The following is a 27,523-nucleotide window of genomic DNA, read 5'->3' as shown; positions in this document are numbered from 1 at the left end:
TATTGCTCCTTAAATGCTCTCTCTCTCATCCACCACTGTTGTTATACACTGGGACATCTGGGGAAGATAATTTGGCGGTGGTTTGTTGTGTGTACACGCTACAAGTGGTGACAACTTATTTCAGTGCTGAGTATAATGTCTCAACATCTGCACTGTATCCAGTATTGTATGGCCTTTTGCCAAAATTGAATCAGTCTGAAGATAATGTGCCATGTATCAAGACAAAAATTTCTACTGAAATAACCATAAGATGGAGTTTACAATCTCTTTCTACCATTGGTATTGGAAACATTCTGACCTTTGGTAACATGTATTTATTTATCCTCACTTTAAGCAATGGAATGGAGAAGAAAATTAAGATATAAGTAGGTTAGCTTGTGAGGAGAAAACCAGCAGGCCAGTGAAAGAAGTAGTAAAGGGACACCAACTGAAAGTACCTCACACAATGAAGACAGTACCACTCAAAGAAATGAATAGTGTTGCACCGATATCCAAATTAGCCGATTATTCCGATAACCGATATTAAGCAACAGAATTAGCCGATACCGATAACCGATCCGATATACACTAATAACACTAACACTCATCCTCATCATTATTAAATGGCTCATATTAGTGACATAACCATTGATATACAGCTCATTCTAGGCTAAAATGTAAAGTTAGATGTATACCACAAGTAAAAGTTACTCATGGTAAACAGGTTTTAAGTACATTTTACTACTGCTATACAGTTGAGACAAGTGGCTGGGACTACATAGAAACCTAAAAACCTCAGTTTATTGTTGGGCATGGCCTAAACCCTGACAGTTTATTATGGGCATGGCTTGTAGTCACCGCTAAACCATTAACACATAACTTAATTAAAATGCCAAATAACAGTGGAGATTAACATCGGCCTTGATTTAATCAAAACCCGATACAGATTATTGAACTGATTATCGGTGCAACACTAGAAATGAAGTCAATTGACAGTTTTTCTTCAATACATCTACTGTACGCAGGGAACTTTGGAGGAGGAAAATTTGGCAAATCAAACAAAACATCACTGTTGGCGGAATAAAATTTGGTGAATTGTTATCAAAGTGCATGCCCTATTTAATTAATTAGATTATTAATTGCTGTGCCTGAAACAAGGATCTGGAGTGCCATGCTTCTTTGGGCCAGGCATCAAACTAGAGCAAGGCCTGCCTCAATTATTTCACTAGGTAACTAGCTGTATCTGTGATCCTCAAACCTCACCTTGAAATGGGCATGACAAGTAGTGAGTGCTAGCTACCATATCAAGTATGATATTCACTATTCCACAGGGTGTAGATCTACTGTCTATATAGTATTACCTTTTAGTTGATTGCTGACTCTAGGCACCAGTAGCCCTTAGTCGAGTAGAAAATTGTTTAGGTTTGCTGTTTTCTTTACTAGCAAAATATTTGGATGGGGAATATTTGACCAATTCATGGTCATTCGCCAAATTCGTCCAATTTTAATGGCACCAAAGTTTCCCTCCATACAGTACTAATGAGACTCATACCTCAAGTACTGAATCAGACTCAGTTCTCCAAGAAATCGCTGCTTACGTGAAGGAAAGGCCACTGGATAGAGAGAAATCTCCACTTGTATGGTGAAGAGACAATGGTTGTAAATTTTCCCAGTCATCATATATAGTAGCTAGGAATTCCTGCCACATTCTGGTGACAGGCATGACCTCACCTTTGTGATAGTATATCCTGCAGTAGAGAACACACCTTCAGTGCTGGTCACTGTAAAGCTCTGATAACAATAACACATTCAGCTGGGGTGGATGTCAACATGTTAGTGTAAAATTCTTTTCTTCAATTTAGTGAACTAGTTGTATTAATAGACACTGTTTTTGTACTCATTTTAAACTGGTCTTAAATTATAGTAAGTAGTCATCAGTTAATATTCTTTATAAACAAAAATACTTTTGTGTTCAGTATACAAACAGTACAAGTGTTAAATAGTTGATCCTTTGTGGTGGTTATGACACTGTTACAGTCTTGCAAAAGTGGCTCCAACTGTCTGCTGGAATATAAACCAACATACCACAGTAGTTATTGGCTAATTATACTGTATTCACTTAATTAACACCAACTATTTGACTAATTATGTAACAGTATTCAAATACAGGAAACCACTGTTCTATTTGATCCCTACAATTTATGTATGTTGATAAATGAAATTTTTGACAACATATTTTCATCATCTATCTATCTATATATATATATATATAAAGCTGTCTGTCTGTCTGTCTGTCTGACGGTCACGCTACTTACTCACCAGACTTGGCGCGAATCGACATAGTCTGTGCTGATAATGAAGCGCTCATCATCCGCCTACTCTAAGATTGTTATCACGAGTTCATGCGTGCTTCCGTTCGGTCTCTACAGCGCGTAGAAGGCCAAGGTGTAGAGAAAACTTGAGCAACATTCCTTTGAAAACCACAGCACATACTGTTCAAGTGGTAGAACGCCTGACTAGCGTGTAAGAGGTCGTGGGTTCAAATCCACGTGTTGACAGATTTTTTTCTTTCTACTCAGTACATTTTTGTGAACACCTTTTTAAAACACGACTTTTAGCTCATCATATCTTGGCATGCAAAGCACGTATCGAGGCGGGACTTTAGCGAAATTAAACGCCCATCATCTGGCAACTCGAGTGTTGTTGTAGCAAATCAATACGTGCTTTTGTTCGCTCTTTATAGGGCGATGAAGGCACTGGTGTAGGGAAGGATCACTGAAAAGTTGAGCTACATTCCTGTCAAAACCACTGATAAACAACTGTGGCGATTTGTGCACCTCCCTTAACCCCAAGTTATTATAACCAGCCAGGGTTCAATCCCCGCCTAGGTCATAACTTTTTTTTCACTTATGGGACCTTTTTGATGCACCTTTTTGCTCTATCTGTTCCATGCAAGTCTTCATCTACAAACTCTTATGATCAGTTTTTCAGCACTGGCACTGAATTACCTCACATAATAGGGACTCTTATAGCACTTTTGGGACAGGGCAGACAAATTGCCAACATATTTGTCCATCTGTGTGTTGGTCCAGTGTGTTGTATTAGAGTAGGTAAAAGCTTCTTTCACCAGTATCCAGAATATCTACATCTTTGTTTTAAGCACATAGGTGTGCACTGACATGAAAAACTGTTTGTTCAGACTTACCTCAATACTGCTGTAGTAATAGGCAGCTTGCATTATTGAACAAATACTACTGTGCATCTGAAAAATGATAATACTGGAACCATGCAGATCCATAGTTTACACCGAGGAACTGCATCTGACCTGGCACAACTGTTTCACTATCCTGCTTACATGCTTTCACTCTAAAGATTCATACATTACCTTATTGGTCAATTACACTGCAGGTGTTTCAAAACTGGGTTTTTGTATGGCAAGAGGTATATGTGTCACTGCAACATCAGGACTGAAAGTGCATAGGACAAGTTCTGAACTTTTGCTTGCCATGCAGTAACTATAACTGCAAATTGTGTTGACTTTAAATTATGCTCAAGTTCATTTCTCTTTGTGACAGTCGGTAAGGTAAACATCAAAATGTAGAAACTGAAACTGTACCGTGTGTACACAACCTGTATGTAATGTAGGGTATACTGTATACAATTGCCTTAGCTCACATGCAGTTTAACTAATTAGCTAGCCTTAATGCATGCTTCGTTATAAATTATTATGTACTGCATAAGGATCATGTACTTTAAAGCACTATCGACATACATGCTACACAGCAAATATAGGACACTAATATTTATGCTTGGTTCCCAATATATTAATTATTGTTGCATTAGTTCTCATGTAAAGCAGCAAAAGTTTCGTTTGTTCTATACAGCACGTTGAAGTCACTGGTAGGGAAGATGCACTGAATAATTAAACTACATTCCTGTCAAAACCACAAACAATAAACTTTAGTGTTTTGCATCATTAATGACATAAGAAAACCTCATGCTCTTTAACAAATGTGACATCACCATGTACCCTACATAGCTACATTAGCAGTGCTGGTGCTTAATGCTTAGTCCCTCTTCGTGGCATTAAAATGTTCAATGTGGAGATGGTCCTGCACATAGGGCAGGTACCAATGCTAGTACTAAATAATGGAAGTTTATTATAGCAAATTTAAAACATAGAGCAATAGAGGAAAAACACGCAATAAAGAAATACTGATGCCAAAGGTTTGAAAAGGGATACCTACCATATCTCTACTTACTATTCATGTAGCTTGATAGCTACCCTGTAATTCAGAACAGTAGCGGCTCTGCTAGATTGATGAATTGCAGTATAAAGCAAGTATATCTGCAGGTGTCCCTTGTTTCACTACATTTTATTTCGAGTCCCTAATTGAAATGGGTGCCACGCCTTAATTAGCAAGTTTTTAATTGCTTATGCTCTCACTTGACGATGTTGCCCTTGTACTAGTAGTAGATAACTAGTCACCATGTATACTTGAGTTAGAAATGATTCACTCATGATTTGGATTCACTTTTGGTTTCACTCATGGTGACTCACGAATGAAGCTCTCATGTGCATATGTTCATAACCTATGTGCATTTAATGAATTTCAAGTACAGATTGACTCACCAATTGAGCATGTCTACTAGTGACTGCAGTGCAAGTGAGTGTGACATTGCATATTAGTGGTACTGTAGTTGGAATCATATCCTTGAAGCTTTATACACGTATTAGTAACAACTGACAAAACAGAAGAGTTGAGCATGAGGAATTACAAGTTCACGATACTGTTACACTACTGTACAAAGCACATTTACATACCTGATTTAGGTCATGTTCCACTTATTAATTAAACTATTGACAGCTACGTAAATTCTCAAGGACCACTGGCTGAATTGTGTCATACTACATGTGACCATCTAATGTACATAACTACTTAGTAACCATGTCTAAATACTCGCTATAAATTAAGGAGGTCAATTATGTTGTTTCTGTTTACATAACAGTAACCAAAACAAAGTTATCAAACAACAAAGTCTATAGACTTTCATAAACACCAGCGTGAACAAACAATGGAATCCCAACTAACTATTGATAATGTTGTCATACAGTACTCTCCAAAAGAACAGGCCAACCATTTTTCTGGGTAACTGGGTCCTTCTTGGACTAGTGCACATTTGTTATGTAATAGTGCAAAGTGTAACCTTTCACAATAGGCAAGTTACATACATTGTTCTTTGAGTCATAAAGTATGTATTGATTTATAATAAAGACAATGTTATAAATCAATGGAGTCAGGTAAAGTCGACAGTTGGCTGTTTTATCCTGGATGTGGTATGGTGGACGTGAGTGCATTATAGGTTTCAACTTTATCTGAAAGCTTGATAAGAATTTAAATATTTATATATGCATACAGTATTAGATGAATAGTTTTAGCTTGTCATTAATTATTCGTCTAATACCATACCTGTTTCAGTGCCCATACAAAAGTCTCAATAGTAGCAGTGAAATTTATCCCGTATTTCACTGGTAGCAGTGAAAAAGTTGTAATTGCAATTTCATTGGCTAGAATTTATGTTAACAATTAGTGTTGACACGTGTTTAGTACATAGTGACAAATTGCGTACATGGCAACGCTAATGCACAGCATGCGCATATGTAGCGAGTATGGTATTAACTGGGAATAGCATGGGTAGCAGTGAAATTTGGGATAAATACCACTCTTGTTGTATTGGAAATGGTAAATTTCACTCGGCTTCGCCTCGTGAAATTTATCCCCATTTCCAATACAACACTCGTGATATTTATCCCAAATTTCACTGCTACCCATGCTATTACTAGTACTAATACCATACCTGTTTCACTGCCCATACAAAAATCTCAATAGTAGCAGTGAAATTTATCCCGTATTTCACTGGTAGCAGTGAAAAAGTTGTAATTGCAATTTCATTGGCTAGCATTTACGTTAACAATGTAGCGCCAATTGTTGCCAATTGTTGACACGTCTAGTACATAGTGACAAATTGCATACATGGCAATGCTAATGCACAGCATGCTTATGTGCAGCGAGTATGGTATTAACTGGGAATAGCATGGGTATAGCAGTGAAATTTGGGTTAAATACCACTCTTGTTGCATTGAAAATGGAAATTTCACTCGGCGAATAGTACCAATACTGCACCAAGTTATAAAGGTATGAAATTGCTTTGTGGTTAGAAGTTTTGGTGAAAATCCTTACTACATGTATTTACTGTATGTATTATGATTGTATGTGTTACTACCTCAATGATGAAGTTGTATGGTTGTCATTATTACACACAGACTCACCTATAATAACAACACAACCAAGTGATGTCACAGTGTGTACTGGAGTAGTAACAAAATTTACCTGTCAAATAGATAGGAATGGTAAAACTGGCATTGGTATTGATGATGTGCTGTGGCAGCAGTTGAGAAGTGATAGTATTAGCAATATATCATCTGGATTACATCCTTTCTCTATTACTACAACTATCAGTAGTGACATACTAACTAGTAGACTCACAATCAGTGATGTGAGATGTGCACATAATGGATCATACCGTTGTATTGTACCTGATGTGATGAGTAGATATGCTTCCCTCATTGTGAATGGTAAGCAGTAACAATTTAAATGTGTGTACCTGTAGTAATTAGGTCTCTAGCCATATCATACTGTAACATACACTGTATCTTACTATTTATCATATGGTGAGCATTTGAATACTTATTAAGTTCTGAAATGCATTTAGTAATGTCAACAACTTCAAAGCTCCCCCTAGAAATCATTACCAGAATACTTTAAATTCAACATTAACATATGACACCATTTACAGTATACATCATAAACGTAGCATAGTCATGATTACAGTTGTTATTACTTTGTAATTACTTCACAATTACGTCTGCTTTACTATTTTAATTATGCCACGGCAAGCACCTACAATGTAGGACTGAGTGATACTGCCATTGATACTATAGCCACTATTTCATGATACTGAATAGTTCACGATACTTACAAATAAGTCAATCATAGCTGGTGCTACATAGTGTATTGCTCAGTATTCCTGCAGGAAGTCTTTAAAGGTAGCATCAAACTAGGCACTATCATCCTTGTTTACAGTAACAGTTATTGTAACACATGCTTTGAGGTTATGTTATGGTGTTCACACCTCTCTGCAGGGTAACCAGTATGACTTACAAGGATTCTTAGCCTAGTACTGCATAACAAATAGATTTTTAGTGACAATAATGTACAGGCATTGTATTACGATAGTTAATAACAAAATATCATGATAACGATACTTTCAAAATATTGCAATGTATCACTAAAACGATAATATTGCTCAGCCCTACTAAAATGTTATTTTTAGAACTTTACAGTGACCAGCACTGAACGTCTGACAGCAACATGTGCTGCAGCCTTTGGGTTACCCTAATCTAACAGAAACTGGAGACTTTAAATGATGTACAGCATATTAGTGTATAATGCCAGATAGTATCGTATCTTGATTATCAGATACATACATAAGTACAAAGCTAGCTGACTGTAATCTACGTAAGTCAGGACAGCAACTGTGAAGCTTGTTGAGTGTTTATATGTGATGTGCAGTACACTTTCAACTTAAGTGGTATGTTGCTAGACAATCAATTTAACATTTCATTTCAGGTACATAACTTTCACAGCGATACAACTGTACATAGACATTCACATAAGCTACATGTACTGCCACAAAGCTGTTCAAAGTGGGGCACTTGGCTAGAAGCAAGCTGTGGACAACAGTATTGCATACATGCGTGTAGTAGCTGCACGTTTCTACACTGACATGTTCACACACGTAGCATACGTGTAGATTTTCAAGTACATGTGTATCGTTTTTAGTACAACGCATAGTTGCACCATGCGTGTGTGAAGTTGTATTACCAGCAGTATATTTATTAGTTTGTGTTAGAAATTATAGTATCTCACCTTACTACCTTCATTTTCTATTTGATAAACACCATGGCTGCCTGATCAGAATACAATGTAGAGATTCCAGCAGGTAATTATTGTATTATGTACAAATTATATAGTGTCCTCTTTAGGTAACTACAGTACACATCAATACAAAGTTGACATAGCAAGTGAAATAGTGTATAGTGTAGTCGTAATATTGCTGTAATTACTTACTTTGTTTGTAATTACGAAGCACACCAAAGCATGATGTATCCATGTAGTCTGTAATAGCTAGCTACATATTAACAATGTTTCTATATTTTATAGTAGCTATAGCCTCTGTCTGGACCAGCATCAGCCATGATTAGTATAATCATAGAATGCAAGAATTTATTAACAACCAGGTACAAGTCACAATAACATCTCCTTAACCTATTATGGTAACTGTAGTGATTCTAACAAATTCACTTATTTTTTGTTGGTCCTTGTGTGCTGAGTTTGTTAAGGATAGAAAGTTGTGCTTTTATATGTAGGCTAATTTATTAAGAAATATGGCTTATCTATTTTATTTCATCGTTTCATTTTCTATTAAATTAGCACCATTGCTGGTTGTTATGAGCAGAATACTTGGTTGAAGTTCTACTAGCTAAATATTACATTATGTACCGCAATAAGCTAGCTTTCTACCTATCTTGAATAGCAAAGTAAAAATGATACAATACTAGTCTAGCATTCATATATTAATATACTGTATGCTGTATGTGCTTTCTGTACAATCATAAATCCAGCATAATTACAAAGGAATTACAATGCTGTACAGCCGTACCATAGTATGCACGCAGACCGGGACACAGACAACCGACCTCGTAACCAACACGTGTGTTAGGACAGCTTACACACATGCTGGATAAAGTGCATGAGTGTTGGACAATCTACACACATCCACTAGCCTCCGCTCTGTGTATTCACGTGTAGCATGTAACGTGTAATGTTATTGATCATGCGTGCAATAATAAGCTAGCACGTGTTTTACAGTGCATAGTTGTATTTGAGCTGTACTGTACTAATGGTCCCAAAGTATTCCTTAGCATGTAAATTGACCTGGAAACTCAGGACACCTTGATAATCTGGACACTTGGCTGGTCCCAAATTGTCGATAATATACATTTTCACTGTACTGTATATATGTACATGTAGTTTGTGTAGAGTTATAGTATAACAATATATATTTTATATCCCAGTCACACTGTCCCAGTTTAGTTTTAAACTAAGTTATCAAACTCAAGTCAGCCCTTAACATTACTGTTCAGCATGTGAGCTGGGAATTGTATGAGCTAAACTAGAACACTCACGATGTATGCAATGCCTTTCTTTGTTTTGGCCATTTATAAAACTACAAATATTGTAAGAAAGATGCAAAGGGTAAACTTAGCTACTGTATTTTAGCCAGTATGTGCTTCATTTGCCAATATTATCACTGCCAATGAAGCAAAGTGATTGGGAGTGTATTGGAAATGTGACACGGCTTGTGGTACGTTGTAGCCATGCTAGTGCTTGTTGTAGAGTGTAGAAAATACTTGCTGTGTAGCCAACAGAAATGTTGACATCCCAGAATGCATTGTTGTGCTTGGTTTGGCACAGCTAATTGAACCGTGCCATGCTGTTCCTGGGTGAGAAGGTAATGTGAATGGGATGTTAGAATGTACAAATGTACATGTCCTTCAAAGTATGCACAAATGTACATATAGCTGTGTGTATTGATTAGTTGTATGTATGTATATATACCACAGGTACTAAGCCTAGTACACCAATACTGCTAGTCAGCAACATCACTGGTACATCATTTGTTGTACAGTGGGATGAGGTGAATGGTGCTGATTATTATATTGTAAACTGGAGAGGTGGAAGTAATGTCAGAGAATCTATATCACAGACATCAATTACTATAACACAATTATCTCCTAACACAACTTATAATGTGACTGTAACTGCTGGGAATATTTGTGGATCTGGTATAGTTAGTGATATTCTCATTGTTACTACTAATTCAACTATTTTGGTTGGACCCTCTATATCATCATCAGTGATGACTACTACATCAAGTATAAGTTCTATGGTAGCTATGGCAACTACAACAACATTATCATCATCAATGATGAATACATCACCTATAAGTTCCATGACAGCTATGTCAACTGTATCTATGGCAATACCCACATCATTATCACTAGTGATGAGTAATACATTAAGTGCTTTAAGTTTGGCAACACCTACAGGTAATGTTAGAAGCATTTAAGTGCAATGTACTACCTCAATATTTTCACATGTGCTACACAAAATTTATGTCATTAGATGTTAACAAGCATGTGATGAAGCTTAGCATCAAATCCAAGAGTCAAGTACTTCATTTTCTGTATAACACAAACAAAAAAAAGTAATTCTTTTAAATTGTTTACTGACTTTCCTAGTGTGCTGATGTGCAGTACATTGAGTGCCTAAATGTGGCAACGTATTAAGCTCCAGCAATTGGTAGTAAACTGCTCATACCTTGTGCTTTATAAAAGTTGACAAGTTTACAAAGTACGCCCAACTGTATTTAATGGATTATAAAGCACACTTTATGTGTGATCTCCCTCATGCAAAATTCTATAAGATATTTGTTTTGTTAAACCAAAAATGGTTCTGAAGGTGCATACCGTGAATAGAGATGTTATTGAAATATGTACACTGTATCAACATTAGTTTGGATCAAGGGCGTCACAGTAGGTGCGACCAGTGAGGTGAGAGCCTCACCACCTTTCAGCAGAAATTAGAAAAAGACTTGTAAACTTGATGAAGCCAAATCTAGAACTAGTGAACATACAGTACTTAGCATTTGTAACTGGATCTGCAAGAATCCCACATGTTAGCAGAAGCCTAATTGTATAGTAGAATGCAGTATACATAATGGGTGATATATTTACAGTGCATAATAATAAAGAATCCGTAAATTTTTGTGTGATTGTTTCACAATGAACATAGGTGTTAATGGCAAAAACCTTAATAGCATCGTGATCCCCAAAGCAAGAAAAGTTTAAAAATCTTGTTTTGTGTCCATACTTTTAAGGAGATGCCTCACATTGGACAAGTGTCTTTATTTCTCAAGTTTTTTCCTTAGCCCTGGTCATTGGAAGGAACTTGAAGATAAAACTTACCCAGCAATGAATTCACCTGTTCGTGGAGGACCAATGTAATAGTGTTAGTTGCATCTCAGTAGAGGACCGCATTTGTAAATGTGACTTAATTTTAGAAAACCGTCGATATCCGCACAATTTTCAAAATGCATTTTATTTGTTCTTTGTTTTCTATAGGGACAGAGGAATGGACTAGCCAAGTTTCAGCTTCCTAAGTTAAGCAGTGTTGGAAATACAGTACTAGACAGCCGGACGAGCAAATAATTTGATATATACAGAAGCTATCGAGAAAAGAATCTACAGGCGCTTACTTAAACCATCATAACTTACTGATACAACGACGTACAGAATTGAATCTTGGCTCATTATGTTCACCATGAATTTGTGCATCCACAGAGGTATAGTTTGTTTCCCAGGCATGCTTCTTTGTTCAAGAAGGAAGGCAAATTCACTGAAAAATGATCGTCGGTAAATTCTTTCGTCACCACAACGTAAACAAACGTCTGTAACTTTGGAATCTTTTCGTGTATGGAAATAAAACGAAGATGTTTGTACTCTCTATGAACAGGCGAACATGATGATGTCCAGGATTTATCCATTGGCGGCTTAATTCGCCCACCAGCGAGGCGATAAAAACTTGCGTAATTTTTTTCTGGAGCTTGCATTTTTTACCCATAGTTTTTAAATGCGTTTTATTACAAAAGTACTGTTGTGCGAATATCGACAGTTTTCCAAAATTCGGTCACAAATTATGATCATGTATTTAAGTACCAGTAGTTTATTTTCTGTATTGTCACTGTACTAATAGATTTTTTTTGTTACCACTTTGTAGCTCTGTAACTTTGAAAGTTCTTGGGAGAAACATTGGTTGTACCATCCTTTGGCTTTCTATAGATAAAGAAAATGTAATAAATGGAATTAGTTTCTTGCAGATCCGGTCACATTTATTCAATAGCAACAACTGATAAAAGCAATACTGATCTAACCTGTCTTTTACCTAGAAGCAGCTTTATGTCCACTTTGTTCATGTTTAGCACCTCTAAAGAAGTATTGCTCTATTCAGCTTTGACTTTGTTTCTCTTTGTAGCTACGTATGTACATTGGAAGCATTCTTTACAATTTATCTCTTAATTCAAATGGTAAGGTTTAAGAGTTAATTTAACAGTATTATGGAGATGCTTTTGGTCAGTGTTCGGTTTTATCCCTAACATTGGACACTTGTCAGGTAACCAGCTAGCACCTAGCACCTTGCACACTATATTACAGCCCAAAATATTCTCCAAATAGCATCTCAGTATGTACAATTTCCAATTTTATTTCTGGGGGAGCATGCCCCAGACCTCCTAAACTACGTAGATTCCTTCAGCAGCATTAGGGCTGAAACTTACTACTTTCACTTTCAATCTGACGCCCCTGGAACTTTGGATAAATACGTACAGTGTTAGAAAATGTAATTATTAGCTTTCATCCACCAGTATTAGATTGTGACTACCTCAGCAAAAACCCACCTATATAGTTCACACAAACTAATTTTTTTAAACAATTTTTTTTTTAAATAGATGAAATTATTCATGCTTTTAAAAAAAATGCAAGTTTTTATTATGCCATTGCTCAGAGAAGGAAATCTATATACCATACTCATAGAACATGTGAACATCTTTATTTTGTTCCTCTAGCCTCATGTGTGTCACATGTATTTGTGAGCAAAAAGCTCGACTTGTTTGCATAATTCTATTTTTGAGATAATACCATTGAAGTATATTGGCTAAAAAATGTGTGCTACATAAATAATTTTATGTACAATGCTCCCTTACATCTATTATCTGAACACTAGATTATCTGAACAATACAAATGACTGCTCTATTAGAGTATTTTGTCTAAGATGTATGACAAGCAAGGTTTTCATTCAGTAGAGGTTTGCTATCTAAAGTTGTTATTTTGGAAAACTTAGGGGCCTAAACTCCAAACAGAATATCCTCACTTCCTCAAATGTTCATAACATAATACACAAGGAGAAATCAGCTAGGACCTTACTGAATGACTTATTACCAACAAATTGTATATAGTTCCATATAATTTCACCAAAATTAGTTGATGTACATAATTATACAGTGGAACCTGTCTATTATGGTCACCTTGGGACCAGATATATCTGGCCTTTATATACAGGTGGCTGTTATAGAGAAAACCTGCATAAGGTGGTCAACAGCATTTTAGTGGCTATGACAATTATAAATGAGTAATTAGTATTAAGAGGCTTGCACCAACTGTAATACAGTAATATTTTAGTTGTTAGTACAGAAGGGACAAGGTGAGCTTGTTATGAATGTTGGTTATAGCTACTGAATACGTTTAAGTAATAAGCCTGATAGATTATATAGTATTCATTGAAAGGCAAGATGTGTGATAATTGTGCATTAATCATTAATTGAAATGGTGCCATGGTGCTGGGCAGTTGGCTTAACAAGCCACCATAAAAGGCAGCGACTGCTATACAAAGGATGAAGTTATGTACACAGTGATTCATAGGCGAATTCTTGGTTAGCCGTTATGTGCATTAGACAGGTGACCACTTAATACAGATCACAATGCATGCAAATTTGTATGGGGAATATTTGGGACCTCGTGACCATGGGAGTTATGCAAAGGTGACCGCTTAATCCATGCAGGTGACCATAACACAGGTCCCACTGTAGTACTATGCATATACAGTACGTATAGTAGGGATCATGGAGATGTGAGCTTTCTCGCCCAAAAATACCACCCTAAAACTAACCTCATAGTGTATATATGTAGCAGCTTGACAGTATTGGTCAGGATAACCAAGCCCATAAATATTTGCAGAAACGTTTCTAAGAAATATTACTTTATTACTTAACTGAAGTTTCTGCTAACTGACCTCCAGCCAAGAGCATAACTCAACCATGGACAAGGCTATGGATTTTATTTCTTCACTACTAGGACACTTGCATTTTTTAATTAACATATAACTTAGAAGTTATCTCAGCACAGAAGATCTACTACACATGTTCAATCAACAATCAAAACTTTTCATATCTCAAAGTTTTTGATTGTGGGTTTATTTTCTGAAGTAGTGGTACGGCGCAGCACTGTGCTACTGTATAGGGAATCCCTTTTAAATTAGGCTTAGACTATTATGTCAGGTTATTGCAGATCCAATTGCAAGTTTTATGTGTGGTTGATTAATTGCCTATAGCAAGTTGTGACATATATTCCATGGGCACTATCTAGGGTATGGCACGGGGGGAGGTGCACCAGGGTAGTAGGCATGTGTAGCTATGGGACACAGCCCCCAAAAACTACAGGTATATATGTAAATTTTTAATGCATAAAACAGTTTTATACACCAGTATGTAAATGATACTAGCTACTGTGCATAATTGGTCTGCATTGAGCAAGAGTTGTAGGGATCAGTTATTGGTCTGCATTGAGCAAGAGTTGTAGGGATCAGTTTCAGTCATAAGTAGTGAACCAATTGTCATATAGAGTGGCATGCACGTTTTGTCTACACAGTTTCTAGCTGGCTATTAGTGGTCAAATGTGTCCATGGGATAGTTGGTACAGCAGATGCCAGTTTTTATATATATACTGCTCAGCTACTGTCGAGGCCAAGGATTCTTAATAGTGTTACATGTGGTGACTGTTCTATTAGAGTATTTGATTGACTGCTGTATTAATCTTGTTTTTGTTGTTGTTGTTTTTCTTTTGGGGGGGAGGGGGGGGGGGGGGGGGGGGGACTTGTTTCGGTATAGTTGGTGTACAAAGCAATTTGTTTAATTTCTAGTGCTAGTAGTCAAAATATGCTGAAACTTTGATTACCCATTTTATTGATCAAAATCTGTAGTAAGCTGAAACTTTGATTACCTATTTCGTAGATACTGTACGTAGATAATATTAAGCAATAAAGAGAAGAAAGAGGTCATGCAAACTATGCTGAAATGGTCACATATATATACAAACAGTGTTATAGTGTAATGAAGTGATTTCTTTGTCATATTGTATATGTGTTGTTTAGCCAGCAACAGTGGTGGTGGTGTTGGAGGTGGAGGTGGAGGTGCTGGAAGTAATATTGGTGGAGTAGTTGGAGGAATAATTGCAGTTATTGTAGTTATCATCATCATCATTGTTGTGTTGTGCTGGTTTTGTGTCTACAAGAAAAAGAAGAAAGGTAAAGTTGTTATAATGGCTTCTTTTCAATGTCTATAGTACTATGGTAACTATACTCGCTTTGGTCACAATTTACATCTCTAAGGTTTGCTATTTCCCTATATTTTGTGTGTACTGTGTATTAGGCCACTAAACAATGTTGACAACAGTGTGTTTATATACTATTATATGTATGTATGTATGTATACAAACATTTATACAGTATATGAGTGTACACGTGTGTATACAGAGTCAGACGCACTCCCTAGACAGCATTGTAAGGTAATGTGTCATTGATGTTCCAATTACACACAACCTACTAAACTGTTTCACATGGTTTCATTGACCAGAACACAATGAAAACAGAAAGCTAACGTTCAATACAGTACATAAACCATTGAATGAAGGTTCATTTTCTGTAGGTCAAAGTTTGTTTGCTCACATGGGTGTTGGATAGACATACCAACATGCAGACACATGGTTTTGCCAAACCAATTTCAGGAAACCAGGCATGCAACCACAACAGCCTTTAGCCAGCTGTTCGGTGCATCCCTAGTTCAATAATTCTGAAGTACATGTCCCATACCTTGACTAAGGAAACAAGCATTACAACTAGGGCTGGGATGAAGCTTCAAATGCTTTGTGAGTTTGAAGAACTTTAAACCTATCCTTCAAAGTTTCATAATGCACTCATAGCCTACGAAAGAATTACAATAAACACCATTATCTTTTTTTGTAGCTGTTTATTCATCTTTCACAATCAATGTTCGTCTCTTCGCAGTCATTCTTCATGTGCCATGCCCACTTTTAAATCCTCACAGTTTAGCTTGCTACTGTAGTTTAAGTGTTAAAACACGTTATAATGTGATAAATAATGCACTGAAAATGTATTTTAACCATTAGTTGGTGTTTGTCTATGCATGATTGCAGTATAGCAGATACTCATCAATCGATTACATCATTCAGTACTGCTGATGCTTACATAACTTATTAAGATTAGAAAGATTAAACTTGAGAAGGATGTGTTCAAATGTAAGAAAACCTGTAACTTGAAAGCTAACACTAAAGCTTTTCGAATGTTCAAATAATTTATTAGCGAATGTGTGAAGGTAAATTTCACTATTTGTCCCAGCCCTAATTACAACAACATACACATATACAAAGTTATAACAATACACCCACATATATAAACAGTCATGTGACAGCTAAATATTTGCTTAAAGATTAACTTTGCTACTCTTTAATTGTGAGTATTCTTATTTGTAGGTGGAAGTAATCTTGAAAAAGAGAAATATAAAGCTCTGCGGAGGTATGTATGTACACTGTATGTGGGTAACCCTAGATCAGGTTTTGCATTTTACACTAAAAAATGAATATGTGACCAACTGAGCTAAGAATGTATTCCTGAGAATATGTGAGCCAATATATTCTAAGTTTGTTTTTGTGCACCTGTGGTGTTCGCAAAATTCCTTTTTGGTTAGAATGTGTTGAAATACTTTTAAGTACATGTGCCACATAAAATTTACACACAAGTTTAAATCAATTTTGTACACATTGAAACAAACTTAGAATCAACAAAACATATTTGTATACACCATTATATTTGCCTTTTATAGATTCCTAGTGAAGTCTCCCCTGTTATATAGTCAGGTTTCTTACTAGTCTGGAAACCTTAGTTATATAGCGTGAAGTTCAGTGGCGTATCTACAGCAGGGCTTTGTAGGGCCTAGGCCCTGCTAAACTTGACTAGTGCCCTACCAAACTGAAGACTACAAAACCCACAATCACCAGCTTTTATGGATCATTGCATTATCTAACAGGTGAAACTTATTTTATACTAAATTACTCACCAGATTATTAGTCTTGAGCTGTCACTAAGTCAATAATTACGACGATTCTAATTAACGCCCACCGATTAAGCACGTGGTTGAATTACCTATTGTTAGTGATATTGATAAGGACGTGTCTTCCTAGTGTTCTTGTAGTTTGTAATCATCGTATCTATAGATCCTTGTAGCATTTCATCATGTATTTAAAGGTGTATGTTGTCTTGTTCTAATTTTATTTAGCTATGTAACTAGCTAGCTATTTACAGCTAGCTATCTAATTCATCCAAATTGGAAGGGGTAGCACCAAAAGGCTAGGCTTGCACGAGGGTACTTCCCTAATGTTGTTCGTGTTACTGTATAATTTGAACAAGTTAAATACATAAATAAAAATCTAAAACCATTTTTTTTGCAGCTGAAATGGCCTCAGATGCCATTTTGCGGCTGTTGAAATTCAAAAATTTTCTGGGTGGGGGATGCCCATGCCTTCAGCAGCGTATACAGTGTCCTAGCTGTGCCCTACCAATAGGGAAAGTCTAGATATGCCACTGGTGAAGTTTGTCTAGAAAATTGAAATTCTGGGCAGCATATATATAATGCTGAACTGTGCACCATGTGTATCAAATCCTGTGACAGGCTTTCTGTCTTTTGTGTATGTACGTAGGTATTAAGTTGACTGTTTTCTAAACAAGCAAATACAATACCAGCTGCATTTTTTATAGTGCATAGGCAAACCTTGTGTTTGGTGTGAACCTTTTTGCAGATTTTCACGTACATACAATCCAGTTCCTATCGTGCCAGTAGCCACCAAGATCTTGTTCTATTTGCTTTCTCTCTTCAAGTAAGCAGCCCAGTATAGTTAAATATGACAAATTACCTTGTAGATACGTAGCGTAGTACTGTTATGTTACAAGTTACTCTGAAGAGAGATCAGTGATTCTGCAAGTCTTCCTTTAGCGTTAGAGAGTTCAACTACGAGAAAGTCATCATGTAGAGATTCTGCTACATTACAAGTCTCTCTGTTGAGTGTTCAGTTATGTTACGTAGTTACAAGTTGCCCTGTGGAGAATTTAACTACAAACTATATAAACTTCAGCTATATACATAACAAGCCACCCTGTAGAGATTTCAGCTACGTCTGTTAGAAGTCACCCAGATATAGAGGTCCCTGGTTTGATGTCTGAGAAGTTTGTTTTTTGACATTTTTGTGCACCTTTTTACCCCACTATGACTGTTCTATTAGAGTATCTCATTCCCGAGATTTTACACTTGTTTGGTTTTTGCTGTATAACTTTATAGCTATGTATAGCTCTATTACTATTCAAACCACAAAAAGTTTGCACTACGGTGGTTACTCCATGTACAGACCAATTTCAAGTTATTTCTTCGAGCAGTCCATGACAAAATATCGCTATCACATTTTTTTGAAAATTGTGTAAAACTACCTTGCTTTTTTTATCCAATGTGTACAAAATTTGGGCTGTGAACATGTCGCATTAAAATGTGTCGCATTACGATCTAACTGCTGTCCTAATTTGAAGAAAATCGACTAAAGCATACACGAGTTATAGCAATTTTTCTGTAAGTGTTGCAAAAGAAGAATAAAAATACTAAGACAAACATTGAAGACATGTATCTCAGTAATGGTTTGGCAGATTCAGCTCAAATTTGGAATGGGTGGTGTTTCACCCCAAGGGAGGTCCCACAGAAATAATGGTTAATTTCCGGTCAGGCACCCTCAAACTATGGATGCGTGAAAATGCTGTTTTCTTGGTTCCTGTAAAATACACACTTGTCTGTTGCAAGCCCGCACTGGCTGAACTTGGCTACATGACACACTATCATGTGTTTTGATAAGAAGGGTATTTATTTCATATTGCATTTTTAAAGTCCAACAGGGAAATTTGCACAAACTGAGGATATGGAACGTCCTTACATTACAGTTGATACGAGTGTTGTCCCATACCAAATACTACCAAATAGAGTAGAATATGCTGTGTCTAGTAAACATGTTTCAATGGTATCAGGTGATGACTCACCTCCAGATTATTCATATATAATGTTGGAAGAGAAAAAGGTAAATTCACAAAGTAAATTACAGTATACGCCATACGTACGTAGGTACTGTATAATCTGTAATGGAGTACTTGCACACATGTATACTGTATGTATGGTGCATACTGCAGTTTGCTCCATTTTGTTGTATGGTTTCATTGGTTTGTACATATTTAAAATATTTTACCCGTACTACATAGTAGGAAAGTTTGGTGGCACAAAACACAGGCGAATTGGAATTGGCAAAAATAACTTTGGTAGATAGCAATGAACAAGTACAGTACAGTCCATTTATAACTTTACACACGTGTGGCATTTTTGGCATGGTGCCACACGATTTTTGCCATGACAAAAGCAAAGGTTACGCGTGGGACTGATCATTCCACGCCATGGCACAAAGCATTACCACGCGTGGAAAAAGATTACTATGCCATGACAGTGCCACGCGTGGAATCCTCTGATTGCCGCTAATATTAGCTAATGCCAAACGTGGTCATGAGGTGAAAAGCCAAACTACATGTATACTTACTGTACTTCACTGTGCATTGCATTATTAAAACTCAATTATTAACTAACGCTTCGTATTTTACAGGTCTCTTTTACACACCAACACGGGATCTCGCACAAGATGAGCCGGATTAACCCATTTAGCTCACGTGCCACTTTTCTTTGAGTATTGAATTTTACTTGTACCTGTAATATTTTCTCTATTAACTAGTAATATAGCAATGGCGAAACATATACTAGTATTTAAAAATGCAGGTGTAGAGTATAAGTAGAATCTGTAGCTGAGGTGAGTTGAAGTCTCCTTCCAGTCCTCTATTGAACACTTTGATAGTGAGTGAAGGCCATCCTGTGTAAGACACAATTAAATAAATACAATGCACAATATTTACTGTAGCTACAGTGTATGCTGAAATTTACTTTTGAACATTCGCTAGCTAATACAGTTGTAAAACGTTCGAACATTTGAAGCTTTGGTGTTAGCTTCAGTTACAGGTTCTCAGCACATCCTTTTTAAGTTTTATCTTTCTAATAAATTTGTAAGCATTTTGGAAAGAGCATAGCAGCAGTACTGAATGACGCAATTGATCAATTGCAAATGGACGTGTCCACTATACTGCAATCATGCATAGGTAAATACCAACTAATGGCTATAAGGACGTTTCCATGCATTATCTATCACTTTATAAGGTGTTTTAAGGCTACAACTATGGTAGCAACCTAAACTTTGATGGTTCAAAAGTGGGCGTGGCACACAGAAGATTGATCACTAAGAGCCGACTGCAATAAAGATAGCGAAGTTGATTTGTATGTCTTTCGTAGAGCGCATTTCAAAGCTTCGAAGGATACTTTTATAATTCAAAGTTTACTTGAACTTTGAACCCATGAAACATTCGAGCAAAGTACTGTACACGTAACTACTGTGGAGTTTGTTGTTTATACAACTGTACACACGCGTGGTTGACAGCCTCGTTGCAGCCAGTGAGGGCCATGTGTGGCACATCACGTGTGTGTGCCATGCAGCAAACTTGGCGTGGGCCACGCAGCAATGTTCCATGGCAAGCACCGTGGTGCTGCGTAGTGCCACGTCAAAAATTCCACACGTGTGTCAAGTTATAAATGGACTGTACTGTAGCTACCTAATTACTTTGTGTTTACTCATGCATGAGTAATTTCTTGTGATCATGCTCCATAACACTTGGATGCTATGAGTGACTGATCCCTCTGCTGGACCCCGAGCTGTACCTGCATCTTCAAGTATCAACCTCCATAAATTAATCATAATAGTATTTGAGCATTTATCTTAGCTATTAGCTACTCGTGGTTCAACCCATCCAGTGCCTGTGGAAATGTCAGAATCACTGAACTGGAAGATTTCGGATAAGGTGATAATCAATTTGTCGTTCAACTTTATACTTTGGGGATATCATGAATATCTGATGAATAACCCAGTTGTTGGTGAAGCAACCGAGAATTAGGCAACAGCTATGATCCTTATGTGGTAGCTACCAAGAAAAAATCGGTGGGGCTAACAATAGTTAGTCATGTCCATAGGAGAATTTCAGCTATTTGTTCACTCTATATTAGAAGAGGAGGAACTGTTCATTTTGTAGTTGGAGATAACTGAAGACATTCTTCAGATTTGCCACAGAGTGGGCTTGAAATTCCTGGAAAATTGATATTTCATACTGACAATCAAAATGAAGCTGGGAAAGTTGAGAAATTGATTATACCTTATGGTTAATTAATTACATCAATTCACAAATTCATAAGATTGCTAAATTTTGTATGCGCTAATTTTACCAATATGCAAAATCACTAAATTTAATGTATCTCTAAATTTAGTCACCTTAAGGTATCCAGTTTGTCTGTTCATGTCACCATACTCACTGAACCATCACAGATTACTGCTGCAATTTACTTACAACTGAAATGAAGCTCAATTTTCCAGCAGTTGTCACTGACTGCTACTGTTCTTGAGAGTAAAGAACTTGAAGAGGTGATTGATTCATCAGATGTTGTATCGCCCATGAAAAAGAATGTAAAGCTATTTGATTTTGAAAACATAAATATGGGAGCAGCACTATGTGATATGTTAATGTTGGTCATTAAATAATAGAACTACAAACAATCAGCCATTTGTTTCAAGCTGATATTGTTGACTTGTCAATGATGACGGTTGTTTTGGTAGTTATGCAGGGTTCCATGGTTCTCCTGTATGATTTTGCTATAGGACCATTGATATGATCAGCCACAAATTGTGGGCTCCCAATTGCATGAGGTTTGGCAGCGAAATACCTGAGGGTTCCCAACTTTGATGCCACAGAGATTTCTAAGGCCATAGAAAAGCTACAGCTATTAAAAAATAGTCAGCAGTTAATCTGTAGTTAAAGTTACCACAAGTAAAAGTTGTTCATGTCTAACAAGTTATAAATAAATTTTGCTAACTACTCTGTAACCTGAAACCTCGCAGTTTACTGTTAGGCAGGACTTATGGTCATCACCAAACCATCAACACATAACTTAATTAAATGCCAAAGACCTAATGTCTGGCTTCCCTCATAGCATAATACATGCAACCATTTATCGGATGGCTCCAACCAGAAATGCATACTTCAATTATCGCATGGATGTTATACTAATAAAAACGGCAAAATTCCGTGGTACAAAGATGTGGCATGGTTGACAAAGAGTGTGTTATGTTTCTTTATGTTTGTTAAAAGAATGGACAAAGGTCAACAGTTCGTATAACTTCCATACTATAGATTTGGGACTGTTTTCAAAAGCGAGTTCAGCCCAGTGCTTTCTCTTCGTCACTTTGAAAGCCCATGCAGAGCTTTCCCCAGCAAAATGAAGTAGAGCAGTAAAACTATCAATTTGCTGCCAACATCAAAGTCGATTTGTTAATTATATACATTATTTTTACCACATCAAAAGAATTTTGACCAAAGTAGAGTGGTGCTGCACCGCTCTACCACTCTTTAGGGAAGCCCCTGCCATGGCAGTCTACTGTTAATTTCTACTTCAATGTTAGTCACCAAACAATAAAGAAACAAACCAAGTCATGATCAAGGCCAACGGTCATTGAAACTTTCACAGAAAAAAAAACGGTACAGCTAGTGTTGAAGTTGCTAGTTGAACTAGCATTACCTAAGATGACATGGCAGCTGTAATGAAGGTAAAGATTAGTGAGAACATAGTCCAAAATATTGTACTACCATCTTTCCAACTGTTAAGAAGCGTAGGAAACCTAATAATCACCTCCATGACCAAAGCTCAAGTATGCCACCATGCTTTCCCTACAAAGCATCTAAAAACCACCAAGAGATCAAGAACAGAACAAAGAGAAGGATTTACAATTGGTTGGGAGCTGGTTGTTCTACTATTAAATACTGTAAAACCCTTAAATGACCATTGTGTGTTCAATTATCAAGGAATTTATGTGTGCATTTTTTAACGCAAAAAATCATAGCTCCTACATTATGCGATCTGAAGTGCTGAAATTTTGCATGGATGTCATCATAAATATTTTTGTGTGAGGCTCCAGCATGAGGCCATGACCAGTCATTGGATATTGTCCGATAATTGAAAAACGCAAGCCTATAGAGTTCCGGTGATTGAGCCATGGTTCTGATAAATGGTTACTTAACTTTTCACATTTTCAGCTATTACTGGTTAGGGGAAGTACGTTTTTGACACTAAACTTTGTACACAGGAAGACAAGGTCAAGTGGAATACCTCTGTCAAAAATTGTGCTACAGGAATGTTCTGATGAGAAGGGACATGCAACGGGAATAAGCATTCCGTTAATTGGTTGCTTACACTAATGGCATTGAAAGTGAATGTATACGTACCTTTAAACTAGTTTGGTGATAATACCACGCGGTGTCCTGGTATATCACCCAGCACTAGTACGTCTTATAGCCTCTATACTGAATATGAATAGCTGACCTACATACTGGAGAACCATTCAGAAATGAAAATGGACAAGGCAAATAACATAACCACTCATTATATGTGCAATTTGTTACGGTACAACGTGTTCAACTCTTAATAACGCCCAGCTCCTCCTAGGCGCATGCGTATTCAATAATACCATCACACACACCCCCATAAAGGAGAGGGATACAACAACAAAAATGTGAGGCCTAGGTACAAGTGATGATTAAAAGAAGAATATAATACATAAACTCATGGGCCTAAAACAACCAAAAACACTAGCATGCAGTTTACAAAAGGTACACCATGTGAGTCAAAGTCCTCTGGACAGAGCGTCCGCCACAACATTTTGTTTTCCAGGAATGTGGGTAATATTAAGGTTGTACTCTTGTAGGATCAGGCTCCATCGTAACAAACGTTGATTATTATTCTTGACACGATTGAGGAAAACCAGAGGGTTATGATCAGTATAAATGTCTATTGGAAACTTAGCTGGCATAACATAAAACTCAAAATGCTGCAGTGCTAGTATCAAGGCCAGAGCTTCCTTTTCACTAGTAGAGTAATTTCTCTGAGAACTGTTAAATTTCTGGGAAAAGTAACCGATTGGGTGTTCAAGTTTCTCAACACTATCTTGCATCAGAACAGCTCCTAGTCCCAAATCACTAGCGTCAACATGTATAAGAAACGGTTTCTCAAAGTCCGGCATGGCTAGTACAGGTGCAGTGGTGAGTAACCTTTTAACCTTGTCAAATGCTGCTTGCTGATCTTCCTTCCAGTTAAACATCTGTTTCTTCTGTAAGAGTTGTGTCAAAGGCTCGGCAACAACTGCAAAGTTTTTACAAAACTTGCGATAATATCCGACCATTCCCAGAAATCTCATCAACTGACTCTTGTTGGTGGGTACAGGGAAACTAACAATGGCTTTCACCTTGGCCTGAATGGGTTGGATCTTCCCCTGACCAACAACATGTCCCAAATAAGTGACGCACGCCTGGCCAAATTCACTTTTGGCTAAATTCACTGTAAGTTGAGCTTGCCTGAGGCGGATCAGAAAAGCCTTCACTCGTTGCAGGTGTTGTTCCCATGTACTGCTAAAGATAATAATGTCATCAATATATCCCTCAACTCCCTCTAAATCAGCTATAACTCGGTGAATCATCCGCTGAAAAGTAGCAGGAGCATTCTTCATCCCAAAAGGCATTACCTTGTATTGATAAAAACCTGCTGGGGTAGCAAAAGCTGATATCTCTCTAGCCCGTGGAGTCAAAGGTACCTGCCAGTATCCTTTTAGTAAGTCAAATTTACTAACATAGTTTGAACTGCCAACCTTATCAATGCAGTCTTCTACTCGTGGGATAGGATAAGAGTCAGCTTTAGTTACCAGGTTTACTTTACGAAAATCTGTGCAGAACCTGTAACCTCCATTACCCTTAGCAACCAGTAAACAAGGGGAGCTCCATTCGCTCTGACTCGGCTCGATGATGTTATGTGCCAGCATATAATCTATTTCCTTCCTCATTGCCTCAAGTTTCACTGGGTTCACACGATATGGATGCTGCTTAATTGGGCGAGAATCCCCCACATCCACATCGTGTGATACAATAGGTGTCTGTTTTGGTACATCAGGAAATACATCTGTGAACTCCATGATCATTGAAGAAAGTTGTTCTTGTTGTGAGCAGGATAGGTGGTGTAGCTTGCTCTCAAGGTTAGCTAGCACTTCAGAATTCTTCAACTTCATGCTGTTATTTGTGATGTTGTCACATATGGATGGGCTCTCACCAACTTCTGTAACTCCTTTCTTGGCGACTAGGACTGGAGCAGGATGGTTAACTGGTCGAACACCACTCTCAGATCTCTCAATATATGGCTTCATCATATTCACATGGCATAAACGCTGTGACTTTCGCCTGTCAGGAGTGTTGATAACATAGTCCACCTCATTGACTTTCTTAGCTACCGAATATGGACCAAAATACCTTGCTTGAAGAGGGTGATTCTGAAGGGGTAACAATACAAGCACTTTGTCTCCAACACTGAAATGACGTTGCTTGGCATTCTTATCATACCACAGCTTCATCTTGGTCTGGGATGATTTCATGTTCTCTTGAGCGAGCTCACAGGCTACTGTTAGTCTATTGCGAAGATTAGACACTTGGTCTAACAAATTGAGGGGTTCCTCTTTCAGCCAGCTTTCCTTCAACACCTTAAGAGGCCCACGAACAGTACGTCCAAAAACTAATTCAAATGGGCTGAAGCCCAGTGATTCCTGAACTGCTTCACGTACTGCAAAAAGTAGCAAGTGGATTCCTTGATCCCATTGCTTCTCATATTGAAAACAATAAGCACGAATCATGTTTTTTAATGTTTGGTGAAAACGTTCCAGTGCTCCTTGTGATTGTGGATGATATGCGGCTGATTTACACTGCTTAATCCCCAACTGATAAGTGGCCTGCTGCATGACATTTGACATAAAATTAGAGCCTTGGTCTGATTGAACCAAGGTAGGAAGACCAACCAATGAGAAAAACTTGACAAGGGATTCTGCGATTCGGTGTGCTTTAATGTTTCGAAGAGGGATAGCCTCTGGAAAACGTGTAAACCTGCACATGATTGTAAGTAAGTATTGATTTCCAGATTTAGTCTTGGGCAGAGGGCCGACACAGTCTATAATAATCTCACTAAACGGTTCACTGCAAATTGGGATCGGTTTGAGAGGTGCCACAGGGATTGTTTCATTAGGTTTTCCAACCATCTGGCACACATGGCAGGACTTGCAATATTCAGAAACATCTTTTCTTAGATGTGGCCAATAAAAATGATTCAGGATTTTCGCATATGTTTTGTTAACACCTAGGTGGCCGGCCATTGCTGACTCATGTGCTAGACTCAAAATCTCTCCCCTATACTTCTTTGGCATCACAATCTGGTGAGCAACTGTCCACTCTTCGTCAGCTGGAACATCTCGTGGTCGCCATTTTCGCATCAGTACTCCTGACTTCCAGTAAAAACACTGTCCATGTTTGCTGGCTTCATCTTCACTAATTGCATACTGCGCTAATTGAGCAACTTCACCATCACTTTCCTGATCAGCTATCAGTTGACCTCGGGAGGCAGGAACATTACTAATTTCTTCTACTGGGGTAGAAACATGCTTTGCTGGTTGTCTGGAGCTGCTCTCTAACTGCTGACTGTGCTCAGTTTCTGCTGCGGTACTGGGAGCAGTACTGGACATCTCATCACCTAAGTGTCGGTCAGCTTGTGATTGAGCGCGACGTGCAGCTGCTCGTGTAACCACACAAGCTGGGAATGTCTTGCCAAGTCCATCATCGGCAGAGGTTAAACACAGCACATTGCTAACGTCACTAATAACCTGTGGATCGGGTTGAACTCTACCACCTGCTAGGTCGTTTCCAAGTATCAGGGAGATACCTTCGACTGGCAAAGTAGGCCTTATTCCTACTATAACAAGTCCTGACACTAATTCTGATTGGAGGAATATCTGGTGAAGTGGGACATTGATCACATCCAGCCCTATGCCTTGTATCAGTACACCAGATCCAATAGAGGTTTTCTCAGAGAGTGGCAGTGTGTTATCTACCAACAGGGACTGAGTGGCTCCAGTATCACGTAAAATTCTGACTGCAACAGTTCTCCATCCTCTGAGAGGGACACATAACCTTCAGATACAAACGGGTGATAATCAGTCGAGGAAAGTGATTCATCACTATTCTTGACTGGAGGGACATTATGAGTGACAGGAGAATTAACTGTACTGACCAAAAGATCACCAGAGGGGTTATTTCTCTTCCGTTCCAAAGTCCAGCACTCTGAAATCACATGACCGCGACGCTTACAGTAGTTACATATGGGCCCTCCAGAGCCACCTCTAGACTGACGTGGTCTATGACCGTCTGC

At 37.7% G+C, this 27,523-nt stretch overlaps 1 protein-coding gene across 10 annotated transcripts in view; it reads left to right on the top strand.

Annotated features, from left to right (window-relative positions):
• Positions 1 to 27,523, top strand: part of LOC136260943 (uncharacterized) — a 196,093-nt gene that overhangs the window by 119,814 nt on the left and 48,756 nt on the right. For 9 of the 10 annotated variants that reach the window (XM_066054880.1, XM_066054886.1, XM_066054929.1 and 6 more), the window contains exons 4-7: positions 9,728 to 10,213; positions 15,148 to 15,300; positions 16,545 to 16,587; positions 18,995 to 19,181. In XM_066054880.1, the coding sequence (XP_065910952.1) occupies positions 9,728 to 10,213; positions 15,148 to 15,300; positions 16,545 to 16,587; positions 18,995 to 19,181 (869 nt within the window). Of the gene's footprint in view, positions 1 to 6,304; positions 6,617 to 9,727; positions 10,214 to 15,147; positions 15,301 to 16,544; positions 16,588 to 18,994; positions 19,182 to 27,523 lie in introns of all 10 variants that reach the window. The other variant, XM_066054873.1, reaches the window with a different exon arrangement.

Source organism: Dysidea avara, chromosome 1 (genome assembly GCF_963678975.1).
Source record: "Dysidea avara chromosome 1, odDysAvar1.4, whole genome shotgun sequence".
NCBI lineage: Eukaryota > Metazoa > Porifera > Demospongiae > Dictyoceratida > Dysideidae > Dysidea > Dysidea avara.
The sequence above is the reverse complement of the archived record's forward strand: the minus strand, read 5'-3'. Positions and strand labels throughout refer to the sequence as shown.